The following is a 16,049-nucleotide window of genomic DNA, read 5'->3' as shown; positions in this document are numbered from 1 at the left end:
TTCCACTTGCCACGATCTCTGCATATTTCCTTTGCTTCATCTTTCTTGGACGAAATCGCGGGCAAAAACTTGTCTACTGTAAGTACTTAGCCTAGCCTGTAAACCCCTAGCCAACCAGTTCTCTTCTCATCATGCCCTGGCCGGGATTCGAACCCGGGACCTCCGGTGTCGCAAACAAGCGTACTACCGCTGCGCCACAGAGGCCGTCATCAGGTAATAGAACAATGCGTTTTGTTTTTACGCTGACAAGACTCGATTGGCACGTGAGAGACAGAAATTGTGCACCGCTGTCTAACTACAACAGCACATCTATATATATAAAACTCTTCCGTTACTGAGTGACTGACTGACAGACAACGCACAGTCGAAACTACTGGTCGTAGACAGCTGAAATTTGGAATGTAGGTTCCTTGGGATATGTAGGGGAGCACTAAGAAAGGATTTTTGGAAATTCAACCCCCAAGGGGGGGAAAAGGGGTATCCTTGGGTTTATAAACTTGAAACTTGGCATGAACACGTACATAGGCAAGTAAATATGTTTGACATTATAAGTTTTTTCAAACTACCCTCCAATCGTGATTTAGGGGGTGCGATTGGGTGACTGATTTATTAACGCACAGCCGAAACCGCTCGGTATAGGAGTCTGAGATTTTGAACAGAGGTTCCTTTAGTAACATAAGTGAGCATTAAGAAGGGATTTTTGAAATGTCAACCCCCAAGGGGGGGAAACGGGATAAACTGAGCCGGGGCTGCGGGAAAGTTCTAACGAGATACCGTGGCCCCGGAACGCAAAGGGCAACTGAAGGAACGAGGTGGGTTTTAGTCAGTAAAAGTCTGACACTCCCTTCCGTTCCACCCAGAGCGGGAGAGGTCATTTGATGATTTCCCATCCTTAAAAAAAAAAGACTTTGTATGACATCTTTCAGTCGTCTCTTTAACATACATAACAAGACAAGCCTATAGAATGGTTTTGCGAACGAGCTATTTTGACTCCGAAGAACGAACAAGCTGCATTTATTAACGACATACTTTTAAAGTCATTCGACGGAGAAGAAAAGATTTATAAATCCATAGACACACCATGCCATGCAGACGACGCTACAAATTATCCGGTCGAATTCTTAAATTCACTTAAACCAGCTGGTCTTCCATACCATAGGCTTGCACTGCGAAAAGGTACACCGGTAATGTTGCTACGTAACCTGAAACCACCGAAATTGTGTAACGGCACCAGGTTGCAAGTCAAAGCCTTACATAAATATTTAGTTGAGGCCGTTATTTTGACAGGATGTGCCCGAGGAGAAACGGTATTCGTCCCGCGCATTCCTCTAATGCCCAATGACCTTCCATTTGAATTTAAGCGCCTTTAATTTCCTCTAAAAGTTTGCTTTGCGATGACGATAAATAAGTCTCAAGGGCAAACTTTTAAAGTCGCTGGTGTTGATTTAAGAGAAGATTGTTTCTCTCATGGACAACTGTATAGTATGTTGCTTGCTCGCGTGTCAGCTCTCCCTCTAACCTGTTCATACTGGTAAATAATAAAAAAACTAAAAATATTGTTTACAAGGAAATCCTGTAAGGCCTCTTCGTCCTATAAATCCTGTTTTTTTTTCTTTTGAGACGATGATTTTGTCTCGCTTTACTTTTTCTATATAGATTTGTATGTATACTAATATTATAAAGAGGAACAATCTATTTTTTTATATGTTTGTTTGTTTACACATGTAATCGATAAACTCCGAAACTACTGAATCGATTTCAAACATTCACCATTAGAAAGCTACATCATCCCTGAGTAACACAGGCTATATTTAATTCCAGTTGTAACAAGATTTCAGCCTGTGGAAGAGAAAGCCCTGTCGAGATCATTAAAAAACGCTATATATAACCGAATTACACGTGGGCGAAGCCGCGGGCGGAAAGCTAGTATGTACATATACTTATATAAATACATCTTTATCCCTTACGGGGTAGACAGAGCCAACAGTATCGAAAAGATTGAAAGGCTACATTCAGCTTGTATGTGATTGAAATAGTGATAATTTGCTAGGCTATCGCCTAATACAATAATACTTAGGTTTTTTAGCCTATTTATTTATTTATATATTTAAAACTTTATTGCACAAAAACAAAAATGTACAAAAGACGGACTTAATGCCGTTTGGCATTCTCTACCAGTCAACCAGCTGACCAAACAGAAAAACTTTAAGTTGGTGGTGCGATAAAGTGCACATGCATACTGAAAAAATACATACATTACAAAAAAAATGCAGACCGAGCGATAACCCGCTGGTCTTCAGGCGCTCGGTGACCACGGATCATTGTAACATGATTCGAAACGTCCGTGATAAAATAAAGATACGTTACGTTGGCGTTTAATACCCGTATTTTTCACACCGTTTTCACTTAAAATAAAAAAAAAAACATTCCATGTCAAGTGTTATTCATAAACTCTTTATCACCACCACGCCATTACCAAAATGGCCTCGCGAAAAGTCCATCGCCCACATTTTTACTACTTAACAATCCTACATTAAACAACTACATAAACATATTAAAGCATCAAATTGTCGGTCACGCATAATTTTCAGAGTTTATTTTCCCATCAGTTGCAAATAACTGGTATCGCTAATAACCGTTGCTTGTAATTCAGAGGTTACCCACGTAATGTTACTCGTCAAATTGGCAGGTTAGGAATTACAAGGCGCTTTGATTACTGGGTTGGATTATAGTGGTGAGGTTGGTCACTTGTTGAATATAAGTGCGTATATATATAAATTCTTTTTGCCTTACGGGATCGACAAAGATAAAGTCTCGAAAACCTGAACCTAGTCTAAGCCGTAGCCTTAGTTTAGGAGGCAAAAATGAAGGCTCAAAAAGTTATATCAGAGTTTATCAATATATCCCTTTATGTCTTGAAGTGTCGCTTATTATTTTTGGGATTTATTAAAATAAAAATACGGAGTTGTTTATGAATAAAATTTTGACTATAATTTGAAAATCGAAAAGTAAAAAAAAACACAATCGGACGGCACAAAGGAGATAGGAGCTTCAACACTTTACACCTTTGAACTTTATGATCAACATGAAAAAACCTTACTGTATTAAGTTCATTAATGTTTTCACTAACTTAATTGCAAATAATTACCTATTCCACCTTTTGTTTTTCAACAAAGGGTTTCGAGATTCTGGTCTTAGCTGGAGGCTCGCGATAAAAGAGTTTAATTTTCAGTTTGCTAATTATGTTTCTGCTTTCTTTGTCTTAATTAAACAATATTATCCGGCCTTAAAAGTTTTGCGAATAATAAAACACAAAGGGCTTGTAATAACCAGAATAATTCTAATTAAAAGCAACTAGGTACATTAACAACCTCAGCCTGGGTAGACTATTCACTAAGTTATAAAGTGTAAGTACTAAGTAATTGGACGAAGAGAGTTATGAATGTGGATGAAACGAGGGAAGTATGCAGAGAACATGGCAAGTGAAAAGAGAAGAAAGAAAGAAAGAAAGAGAGAGTATGTATGTAATTGGACGACTTGGACGAAGTTCTTACATCAATTCTGAATGAACTAAAACCTACAAACGCTTTAAATAGTATCATTGCGTGTGGTGGCAAAAATTACTGATAAAATATAGTTACAGGGACATACATATGAAATAGAGTTCCCCCTGACAAGCAAATTAAAAAAACTCAGAGTAGATTACAAAGACTAGATGTTCCTAGACGAGGCGTCCCATGAATAGTTTAAACTGACTAAACAATACCTTTTACTTAAATATATATAACCTCAAAGTATTACAGCCACATTTCATATGAAACTCTCTCTACAAATTGTATAAAAGAAAAAAGTATTTCTGTCATTCTAACCACAAAAGCTATTTAACTTAAATGTGGCGGAGAAATAGTCCGTAACACGTATGTATTTTAAGGAAATAAGTCTTTATTCCTAACGATAAAGCCTCACAAAAACTGGAAGGCCAAGTTCAGCTGTATGGCTTAATGACGGAATTAAAATTCTTATAGTGTAAGGCAATGAAACAAATCTACTCAAAACTAAAAACGAAATTAAATAAAGACATAAATCATATACTAATCCCATCACTACAAGACGAGGTCACGTAATGAATGTGGTAGTTACTCGGCCCAGCCATGTGGATAGGGACAGTCGTGTTGACGGTCATTGCGAAGTACGTGGTGGCTGAAGTAGCCACGCCCTGGTGGACCAATGCAGTCTATTACAGAATTCTTGTGGATTCTTTCAAGGACGGTGACGGCGATGGTTTGGGAGACTTGAAAGGTATGGCATTGGGAATTGATGGGGCACAAACGGGTGATATACGGTACAAATTACACAGATTAAGTTAGTCTCGAAGTAAATTCGAAAATTGTGTTACGAAATACTAACTCAACGATACTATATTTTATAATAAATACTTATAAAGATAAACATTTAAGAACCAGACCAATTAGAGAAAGTGCGTTCCTCATCATGCCCTGGCCGGGATTCGAACCCGGGACCTCTAATGTCACAGACAAGCGCATTACCGCTGCGCCACTTAAGCCGTGAAAAAACATGAAGAAATATGTTGTAGATAAGTTACGTTTTTAACGGAGCATGTTGCTGGTAAACTTTTGTAATCCTTTATCAACACCTGTTTAGATATAAAGTTTTCAAATCAATTGATTTGCTCTTGTCTTGTCTTTAAAATGTCTAATCCGTAGATATTGGAAATAAAGAGACGTGAAGGGAATTCCAGATTTACATACATACATATGATCACGTCTATATCCCTTGCGGGGTAGACGGAGCCAATGGTCTTGAAAAGACTGAATGGCCACGTTCAGCTATTTGGCTTAATGATAGAATTGATATTCAAACAGTGACAGGTTGCTAGCCCATCGCCTAAAAAAGTTTGTAAGCCTATCCCTTAGTCGCCTCTTACGACATCCATGGGAAAGAGATGGAGTGGTCCTATTCTTTTTTGTATTGGTGCCGGGAACCACACTGCATCCAGATTCCAGATTTACTCATTAAATATAAAAGGTCTCTGTTAAAATTTACATATAATTCTAAATCACAAGTTTTAATCACAATTCATAATGTTTCGCCTCTAGGTCTTGTGAAACAGATCAGCTATGTCCGAGCCATAGGCGCTGACGCCGTGATCCTGTCTCCCTTGTCTTCAAAGAGCTCAGACTGCACTCGACCGGGTGTGATAGGGTTTGGTGAAATAGATCCGAGATATGGAGATGACAGCGTTTTCCGTGCAGTAATCGAGAAAGCAAAGAAAATCGGTGAGTTTACATACATACATATATAGGTACATTAAATCACGCCTCTTTCCCGGAGGGGTAGGCAGAGACTACATCTTTCCACTTGCCGCGATCTCTGCATAATTTCGCTTCATCCACATTCATAACTCCCTACATGCAATTTTCAAGACTGTTGGCTCTGTCTAACCTGCCAGGAATATGATAATTGACGGCCTCTGTGGCTCAGCGGTAGTACGCTTGTCTGTGACACCGGAGGTCCCGGGTTCGAATCCCGGCCAGGGCATGATGAGAAAAGAACTTTTTCTGATTGGCCTGGGTCTTGAATATTTATCTATATAAGTATTTATTATAAAATATAGTATCGTTGAGTTAGTATCTCGTAACACAAGTTTCGAACTTACTTCGAGACTAACTCAATCAGTGTAATTTGTCCCATATATAAAAAAAAAAAATATACGTGATTATATGTATGTATGTAGAGAACTGATAACTTTTTAATTTAAATGATATAAATATTCAATTTCTTAACTATTCTCTTGATTTGCAACAGAACTGAAGGTGATAGTGACTGTACCGCTGCAGACGATCAGCACTGACTCTGATTGGTTCAAGGCCAGCGCTGAGAAGACTACTGGGTTCGAAGACAGGGTCTTGTGGCAAGACGGGAACCCAGATCAGGTTCCACAGGTATAACTAAACATGAATTTTCCAAATTAAATAAAATATATACGGGAAAAATTACGCAGATTGAGTTGGCCTCGAAGTAAGTTCGAGACTTGTGTTACGAGATACTAACTCAACGATACTATATTTTATAATAAATACTTATATAGATAAATATACAAGACCCAGGCCAACAAAAAAAGTTCTTTTCCCGTGACGAAACGTATGGTTTTTATAAAAAATATCAACAAAATTTTGATTTCGCCACTTATGGATGGATGGACAGTGATACAACTGAAGAATCCAAAACAAATTGACAATTATTCAAAAACTTCTTCGTAAATATGAAAAACTCTATGGCTTGTTAACTTATTTAATTAAGGTTTGCAAAATAAAGCATGCAACTTACGAATAAACTTAATACAGAAATACCATCTAAATATAAAACAGAATGATACATACATACATCACATCTACATAGTCATGTCATCATCATCTACATAATCACGTCTATATCCCTTATGGGGTAGACAGAGCCAACAGCCTTGAAAAGACTGATAGGCCACGCTCAGCTATTTGAGGCTTAATGAAAGAATTTAGATTTAAATAGTGACAGGTTGCTAGCCTATCGCCCAAAAAAAGAATCCCAAACTTGTAAGCCTATCCCTTAGTCGCTTTTAATAAAATAATTGGGAAAAAGATGGAGTAGTCCTATTTTTTTTACTGGTGCCGGGAACCACACGGCACAACTATTTTACTACTGAAGTTTCTTAAACTAATTAGCCATTATGTATTTGAAAACTTCATCCTAAATAATCTTATTATATTATATACACTTAGATTTGCAAGATAAAACATGAAACTTACGAATAAACTTAATTCCGAAATACTATCTAAAAAGAAGCAGAATTATAAAAAGTAGCCATCTCAGTGCTTAACGTTTATCTCGAGTTTCCATTGTTACAAATTAAATATTTCCAGAATTTAGTGTTACTGCTTAAAGTTAACGTTTCTTAATTTCAGAAACTCTCCATAAACCTGTCAACAGGTAAAAAATAGCATTCATAAAACTCGGAGACGGAATAACGGCTTCTGGATCTTTTTACAATGTCCTCAATTAGCGTAATAGGGGCAGGTTCATTAATTTTAATATTTTTTTATCACGCAGATGAGATATCAATAAAGGTACTAATTTGGCTAGCAGAGTTTAATTTTAAGTAACATAAATACATACATACATTCATAAAATCACGCCTTTTTCCCGCAGAGACTACATCTTTCCACTTGCCACGATCTCTGCATACTAGTTATAATGATAACTATATTTTGTGAAAATATAGTATAAATTTCAGCTACGTCTGTTTATATTTTGATCGGAATTCGATAAGAGAGAAAAGAGTTAATTCTTATTAAGGAAAAATACGAAGAAACGGGAAAATTTACGATGCTAGTTTTAAAACGTTAAGAAGACTAACACTACTTATTAGAAGTGTGGGCAACCATTTCAACTCATCATTTTTGTCTGCAGCATAACGAGGTATTGCTTTGTTGTATTGCTTTGTTTACTTTGAAATGCCGTGTGGTTTCTGGCACAACAGAAAAAAGAATAGGACGATTCCAGTTCTTTCCCATGGATGTTATAAACAGCGACTAAGGAATAGGCTCATGAACTTGAGATTGAGAGAGAGAAAATCTCAAGTTTATGAGCCTGTAACTTTTTAAATATCATTAAGCCATTGACTAGCTGTTGACTCGGTCTTTCCCGTAAGGGATATAGACTTGAATAATAAGCAGATGTTCTTCAACAGATTAAAGATGAACGCGGTATAGATGCCTGGGTTTGGCATGAAGGTCGCAACGCGTACTACGCCAGCTCCAACAACCAAGCGGTTTTGAACCTGTGCTCCTTCAGTGTTGTAGCTGATCTAGCCACCGCCCAATGTGCCTGGCTAAAGAGGGGTGTCTCTGGAGTACTGATAACACCAGACTTTCCTAAAGATCAGATGTGCGCAGAGGAACTGTTCAGAAAAATGTTCGTGGAAGCAATGAGTTGTGCTCGAGCTGCTAATCTAGATACACCGTAAGGTTTCCATCTTTCTGTAAATCACCTTTATGTGTGTTATAAACGACAAGCTGTGCCTGCGACTTCGTCCGCGTGGAATAGTTATTTTTGCATCATTGAAGCTCTCAAGGATGAATAATTTCCCCCGATTTTTTTCACATTTTACATTATTTCTTTGCTCCTTATAGTTGCAGCGTGATGTTATATACCCTAAAGCCTTCCCCGATAAATTGTCTATTCAATGCAAAAAGAATTTTTCAATTCGAACCAGCAGTTCCTGAGATAAGCGTGTTCAAACAAACAAACTGTTTAGCTTTATAATATTAGTATAGATTATTGTTGTTACTCTGTTTTTATAAATATTTATTTGTGGTTCTAGATATTAAGCATTTGATCATTTGTATTTATGTCCATAGTATCTATGGTAGCATAAGATAATTTTATTATGCATGATCGACTGTTGATTATTACCTACTACTGTTTTAAACGCAAATCTTAATCTTGAAAGGAAACTTAAATTTCTTTCATCAAGATAAAAACGGAAAATTTAAGTGCGATAAAAGTTTTAACGAAAACCGTTCAAAATCTTTGTTTGTAAAAAATCTCAACGCAAATAAATTTATAATAGTATGGTCGTCCATGATCTCAATATAACTTATTGGCAAAGTTTCACAGTACTGTAGTAAAGCTAACTTCAGATTTATTACACGATCTGCTGAAGTTAAATTATTGCATTACCTACTTTGATTGAGTACAACTGTCATGATTTGTGTTTATTTTCGAAATTGAATTGTTTCTAATCATATCTGTTGTACTTTCTTAAATGCCAATGTTATGGCCTATTTCGCTATTTTGCTCTCTTAATTGATGGCTTGTCCGAATCTTGATTCTATCGTTCTTCATCGGATTATTGAGACTGTTGACTCTGCCTACTCCGTCAGGAATAAAGCTTTAATATATGTATGTATACTTTTATATACACACTTATATATGGGTTCAAGAAACCTATGCACTCTTTTGTGTAGCTAGTGCAATATTCAAATCTTTTTTCAGAGCTATACTAGTGGAATCATCTCTGAAACCGTCAATGGCTGCAAAATACTACTCAGAAGGAGGTACAGGCGCCAACAGCGTCTTCAGCAAAGCTTTAACGTCACCCTCAAGATCCTCAGCTGCTGAATTGGGATTGGCCATCCATGATACATTACTCAACACTCCTAATTATGTAGCGGCTACTTGGATTGTAGGTTATATTTTTTTTTATTTCCTTTATGTGCCGTGTGGTTCCCGGCACCAATACAAAAAAGAATAGGACCACTCCATCTCTTTCCCATGGATGTCGTAAAAGGCGACTAAGGGATAGGCTTACAAACTTGGGATTCTTTTTTAGGCGACAGGCTAGCAACCTGTCACTATTTGAATCTCAATTCTATCATAAAGCCAAATAGCTGAGCGTGGCCTTTCGGTCTTTTCAAGACTGTTGGCTCTGTCTACCCCGTAAGGGATATAGACGTGATGATATGTATGTATGTTCCTTTATATCCCTAACTGTTATTTTCTTTTAATACTTGAAAAGAGTTACCCAGTTTGTTACACAACAACATGCGCCTGAAGGTGTCCCTAACTTAAAGGACCTAACTTAAGAATATAACTTCTGTTATAATTTACTACGTATCTTTTTATAGACCTACATTATATAAATCGAAATACTTTTCAGACAAGCGACAGAAACGAAAGTCGAACAGCAACAAGGTACGGAGCCGAACTGGTTGACGCCATCAATCTTCTCACTCTGACACTACCAGGAGCAGCAGTTATACAACAAGGAGATGAAATGGGGGTCGCTGACTCTATTCTCGAATGGGCGTCTTCCACTACTACAAAATGCTGGCCATCGGAACCGGTGCCATCGGCTGCTCCTCTGCCGTGGGATGACACACCAAATGCTGGGTTCACTACTGGAGAACCCTGGCTGCCAGTTGCCCCTAATTACAGATATGCTAATGCAAAGACAGAGTTTGCTAATGAAAATAGTCATATTGGTGTGGTGAGAGTCGCTGCTGCTATGAGAAAGTCTCCAGCTATTGGTCCCCACACTGAGGTGATAAATTACGAGTAGAATATTTTTTGGGGATATTTAGCGGCAATTTTTCCTCCTGGCTTTAGTCCCAGTTGCATCCGCACCACTCTGGAGCGGAGCCCGGGGTATGCCTTTGACCATGGATCCTGGATTGGGTGAGTCAGGTTTTTAGACGAAGCGACTCCCATCTGAACCCCGCAACCTTTGCAGGTAAACCTAACCCGTATTGGATCCATGGTTACACATCCAGTTTCCTGAATGTGCAGGTTTCCTCACGATGTTTTCCCTCGCCGTAAGAGCATCGTTTATTATTAAAACTAATGTACATAACTTCAAAAATAGTCATTGGTACATGGCCGAGGTGGGATTTGAACCTGTGCCTTTCTGCGCATCACGCATTCTACCTTACCGATTCTTACCACCAACGCTCTAACCTGAGATTTAGCGTCAAAATTGCACCCAAAATCACATGAAAAGAATAGTACTAAAACTTCATAAATCGGTCAACTAAAACATCAAAACCGATAAAGAGTTTATATATTATGAATGTAAATATTTATATTTTGTTTGTGATATTGCCTAATCCCGAGAATTCGGGGTCATGTTTATGACATTGTTTGTTGAGATCAATACATACAAAGCGTAATTAAAAAACGAATTATTATTTTTTAATGACAAGTACGTAATTAAGGCTATATTTTTCTTACATTTTCGACATTTTTCTCAATTTTGATTGTCATTTCTCTGTGAAATTTACATAAAAATGAAGTGGAAATTGAATCCAATTTTTTCTTTAAAGATCAGCAGATTGGGAGACGCCCTGGCGGTTTTGCGATGGGGTGGGGCTGGGTCACTGTTGGTTCTCACAAACGTTGCCAAAGACCGCACTGAAGCTCAACTGTCCAGGGTCTTCGGTCTACCAACACAGATGACAGTCGCCACATCCTCCGCTGGTTCAGGTTTCTCCATAGGCTCTCATGTCAATGTTGACAAACCAATCAGATTGTCGCCAGGTATTTTTTACTTTAAGGCTTCGCAACTTAAGATAGGATATGCTGTAACATTATTTGAATCTTAATGATGGACTAAACTGCATCCAGCTGAACAAGAACTTAATTTTTTCGATACTATTAACTCTGTCTGTAATGTAAGGGAAAAGGACGTGATGTTTGTATGTATTTATGTAATTATTACTGACATCATTGAAAATAATGTTAGTCAATTTCTGAATAATCTTCCTCCTCTTTTTCCGAAAAAAAATTTTGAAAAAAAATTTTTGATAAATACGTCAGTTATTTGTGAAATGGTAACAGACAAACATTTAATATATGTCTTAAAGCATAATTTTTTTATAGAATTAGGTAAATACAATTGTAACATAAAGATTCGATAAAACTGTTTAAATTTGTCATTAAAATAATAAATTAAGTCTAGCTAATATCTTCGAAAACCTTTGATGACTCTAACCCTTATAATATCCCATTTGAAGATTAATAGCTCCAATAAGTAAAGTAATTAAACCTTCCAACTTTATTATTCAATCATTAAAGCAGTCGATTGGCATAGGTATTTACTTTGCCAATTCATAAAATGGATCTATAAATTACCTCGATGAATTATAAATGTCCTAACTTAGCTCCTTGGGGTACCACAGTTAAGTTTTTCAATTTTGGCATGACTTGGCAATAAAGTTGACATTAACAAAGTTTTAATTATCATTTCAGGAGAGACAGTGCTTCTAGTGGGACCTCCAAGACACTGTGGAGGACCAGGTCCAGTAGATAAGATAGCCAACAAGCTGCAGGAGGGCTGGCAGAAAATAAACAAATATTTTAGTGATTTTCAAAACTGATTGAATTTGGCATTATAATGAAGATAATTATTTCATTACATTCCCTGCTAAGGTATATAAATGATGTCATTATTAATGAAAAAGTTATCTAAAATAGTTTTAAATCTTACTTACAACCCTAATTAATTCTCACGAAAAATTATTAAAAGCTCTAAATCTGTAAATAGACTTGTTTGAAATAAAAAGAAAAATTCTGTATCACAAAATTTATAGAACAGATTGAAAATACAAAATTACTCAATGAATATGTTTCGTAAAACAAACTTGATGACATAATATACAAAATCAAATTAAGGGCAATTCCAAAAAGATTACTTCCAATAGGAATACATTTTGGTAACGATACATAGTATAAACGACATAATAAGGGGAGGGGCGCCGAGTCCGTAAAGAACTGAAAACTAGGACGCAATGAATTGAATACGAAATTACACCGCGCACACACATCTACTCTATTCCTACTATTGTCTCTGTGACCCATTTCCTACTTATTACGACAAGCAATTTCATACAACGCTCAAGCCCCAAATTCAAACGACATATGTCAAGAAACTATATCAAAAGAAGCCTTGGAAACCATTTGTGTAAAATACTATTAAGGCTTAAAAATCGATTACGATACTCCATCAGTACGAACGAGCGTTGGTACCCAATGAAAACATATATACGATGCTAAAACGCGCCAACTTAGAGCTTCTTGTAGAGGGCGCGACAGTGCGACCGGCATCTAAATGTGAAAAGTATGTGAAAACATTTGATATTATACTATTGTTAATGTTGCAGAAGTCATAGTAGATAACGCTATAAATAACAGAGACAATATTAGTTTAACTTTCAATGTTACAGCAGGCGATAAATCAAAGCGTTTAGTTTTAGACGTTCCCTTTGAAATATATGAAATTTCTGTTGAAGAGGTCTGAAATAAAGTTAAATTAACAAGTAAAAGATAAAAAAAAACTTACAGAATTTGCTTTTCTCTGCATGGCTGTAGTTAGAAGTAGCTAGCACCGCGGTAAGCAAGTATAGAAACGCGCGCGCCCTCATGGCGGGCGGCGCGGGCTGCTAGGGGCCCGGCGCGGCGCGGACTGAAGGCCTGGGGGGTATCGACCCGCCGACACCACCGCGCATGCCTGAAACACCCACGCCGTGGTGTTGCTATCGTAAAAAAAATAATCAAGTTCGAACGAAATTCAAATTATTAAAAAAAAAATATTTTTTGAAAGTCTGATTTTATGTGATGTCACGATCTTAGTGACGCATTTAGTCTTAGCGCTTTCCATGAGCAATTTAAGCCAAGACACCTAGTTCTTTCCTCGAAAGAAGTTCATTCAATTATGAGACAAGTATATGCTGTTTAATAGCACAACATTATATAGGTACCCTTATAATTACTCGTCGACAATTATGATTATCAAACTTGGAAAAATTACAGTTCCTTACTGAATTTGAGCGAAAAACTTCTTTTATGCTATGTTGTAACTGGCAATACCAAACATGGGGTCTTTGGGGTCAAGTTGAGGACTGAGAGACAGAGTGATGACTCATTCGTTCACTGAGAGAGTGAATGAAACTACGATTACTACCACTCCAAATACGCGCCCATGTCAAACACGAGTATTATTGGAATAAGTTTTTGAATATCTTATTTCAGACATTGAGAGGGTAAAGCCAATGTGCCCTGAGGTTCCCGGCACCGATATTAGAAAGAATAGGACCACATCATCTCGTTCCCATGGATGTCGTAAAAGGCGACTCAAGGATAGGCTTATAAACTTGGGATTCTTCTTGCGAGGCGAAGGGCTAGCAACCTGTCACTATTTGATCTCAATACTATCATTAAGCTTAACAGCTCAAAGTGGCCTATCAGATTTTTCTAGACTGTTGGCTCTGTCTTCCCCACAAAAGATATATATATGTGGGATTACTCAGTTAGATTAAGTAAAACAAATATCTTATTTCGGTTTTTATAATAGACTAATACCTCTTACAAACTTCCATTTCTTATTGACACCCTTTGACATCTCACGTCATTTTTCCTTCTAAAATAAAGTTGCCAGTGCTAGCAATAACTAAAAATAACGAATAACTTAAATAAAAAAACGTTCACAACCCACACGGCTGTCCTGACTATTCATCTGTCCCAGATGAAATACTATCTTCCGAGGAGACCCAAGGCTTCATGTTATCTGCAGAACTAGTCGTCTTAATAGGGCCTTCCGCTGTTCCTATTTTCTTTAGTACGTATCTGTCGTTACGTTTCTTTTCGGTGACTTCGTAGGGTCCTAGAAACTTAGGGTACAGTTTACTCCCTTGTGAGAACTGTGTCTTCTTGATCGCTACTAAATCTCCAATATCATAAGAAAAAGCCTCTTTTCTCTTCCGATTGTAGTACTTCACATTCTCTTCTTGTATTTTTCTTATAGACTCTTTAGCTTTCTCCCTTAATTCTTGCCTCTTGTCGTTTACTTCTTGAATAATTTCTTCTTCAATTAATTTTAATATTCCATCATCTTTATCTCTCATCTTTACTCCGAACATCAATTCAAACGGCGTCATTCCAATGCTACGTTGATAAGTTCCGTTCAAACAACGCTGTACATTTGATACACGACGGTACCATTTCGTAGGATCATCGGCGCTTAGTTTAGCAAGTACGTTTATAATTATCTGATGTACCCTCTCTACTTGTCCGTTTCCTCTTGGCTGACCAGTCGTAATTAAATAATGTGTAATGTTCTCATTCTTACAATAATCTTTAAAATCATTTGAAGTGAATGCAGCGTTTCGGTCCGTTATTATACGTTCGGGTGATCCAAAAACTTGTTGTTGTAAAGTCAGTTTGTTAATAGTCTCTTCTGATGTTAAAGTCTTCACAGGGTAAATCCAAGTAAATTTGGTAAACGCGTCAACTACTGTAAGTATGTACTTGTAATTTTTATTTGTTGATGTAAGCGGTCCTAAGTGATCTATGTGATAGGTCGACAATGGAACACTACCCTTATCAATCGGATTAAGCAAACCTTCTTTTTTGCCCTTTTTATGAGATACAATTATGCACTCAACGCAATTATCAACAATTTTCTTAATCTTTTCTCTTAAATTCTCTATATAATATTCTCTCTCTATAAGTTCCTCAGTCTTTACTATTCCGAAATGACCTTTCTCGTGATTCTTCCTAATGATCTCCCATTGCATCTTTTTAGGTATAACAATTATTTTATTTCCGTCTTTCCACTTATACAATATTTCATTCTGAACAACATAATCTTTGTAATCTTCTGTCTCTAAAATCTTCTTAATCAATCTTACATGTTCGTCTTCGTTTTGTGCTTTCTTTATCCGAGCTGTAGTTTCTGAAAGAACTAAACAGACAGGATATCTGCTCAGCGCATCTGCGTGTTTCATTCGTGATCCAGATCGGTGTTCTATCTCATAGTCGTATTCTTCGAGCAATAAGGCCCATCGTGCAACTCGTGGAGGTAAGTCTTTCTTTTGTAGTGTCATCGTTAATGCAGAACAATCGGTTACAATTTTGAAGTGTATCCCTTGTAAGTATACTCTAAATTTCTTTATTGCTTCAACAATAGCCAAAATTTCTAAATAATAACTATGATACTTCTTCTCAGCTGGAGTAGTCTTTTTACTCATAAAGTGCACTGGGTGTAACTGATCATCAATCGGATTTTTTTGTAATAAAACAGCTCCGTAACCATCTGCACTTGCATCGGTGTGTACTTCTGTATATAAAGCAGGATTATAAATTCGGAGAACCGGTGAATTGGTAAGTGAATTCTTTAATCTTATAAAGGCTTGTTCACATATTTCGTCAAAATTAAAAACAACTCCTTTCTTTAACAGATCTGTCATAGGTTTCGCAATTAGAGAATAATTCTGAACAAACTTTCTGAAATATCCAGTTAAACCAAGAAACGATTGAACGGCTTTGATATTAGTGGGCTTTTCGAAATTTGCAACAGCTTTTATTTTCTCTTTGGATGGTCTTACTTCATTGTTACAAATTATGTATCCTAAATATTCTATTTCCTTCTTCATAAAATGACATTTTTTCCAATTGAATATCAGACCAAATTCTTCCGCTCTTTTAAATATTTTCTT

At 36.9% G+C, this 16,049-nt stretch overlaps 1 protein-coding gene across 2 annotated transcripts in view; it reads right to left on the bottom strand.

Annotated features, from left to right (window-relative positions):
* The window catches only part of LOC106136853 (uncharacterized), a 70,729-nt gene extending 57,688 nt beyond the window's left edge, over positions 1-13,041 (bottom strand). For both annotated transcript variants that reach the window (XM_060949930.1, XM_013337512.2), the window contains exon 1: positions 12,896-13,041. In XM_060949930.1, the coding sequence (XP_060805913.1) occupies positions 12,896-12,977 (82 nt within the window). In that variant the 5' untranslated portion in view covers positions 12,978-13,041. The remainder of the gene's footprint in view (positions 1-12,895) is intronic.
* Positions 13,042-16,049: the final 3,008 nt, after the last annotated feature.

This window comes from Amyelois transitella, chromosome 2 (genome assembly GCF_032362555.1).
Source record: "Amyelois transitella isolate CPQ chromosome 2, ilAmyTran1.1, whole genome shotgun sequence".
In the NCBI taxonomy this organism is placed as follows: domain Eukaryota; kingdom Metazoa; phylum Arthropoda; class Insecta; order Lepidoptera; family Pyralidae; genus Amyelois; species Amyelois transitella.
This window is presented reverse-complemented; position numbering and strand designations above follow the sequence as displayed.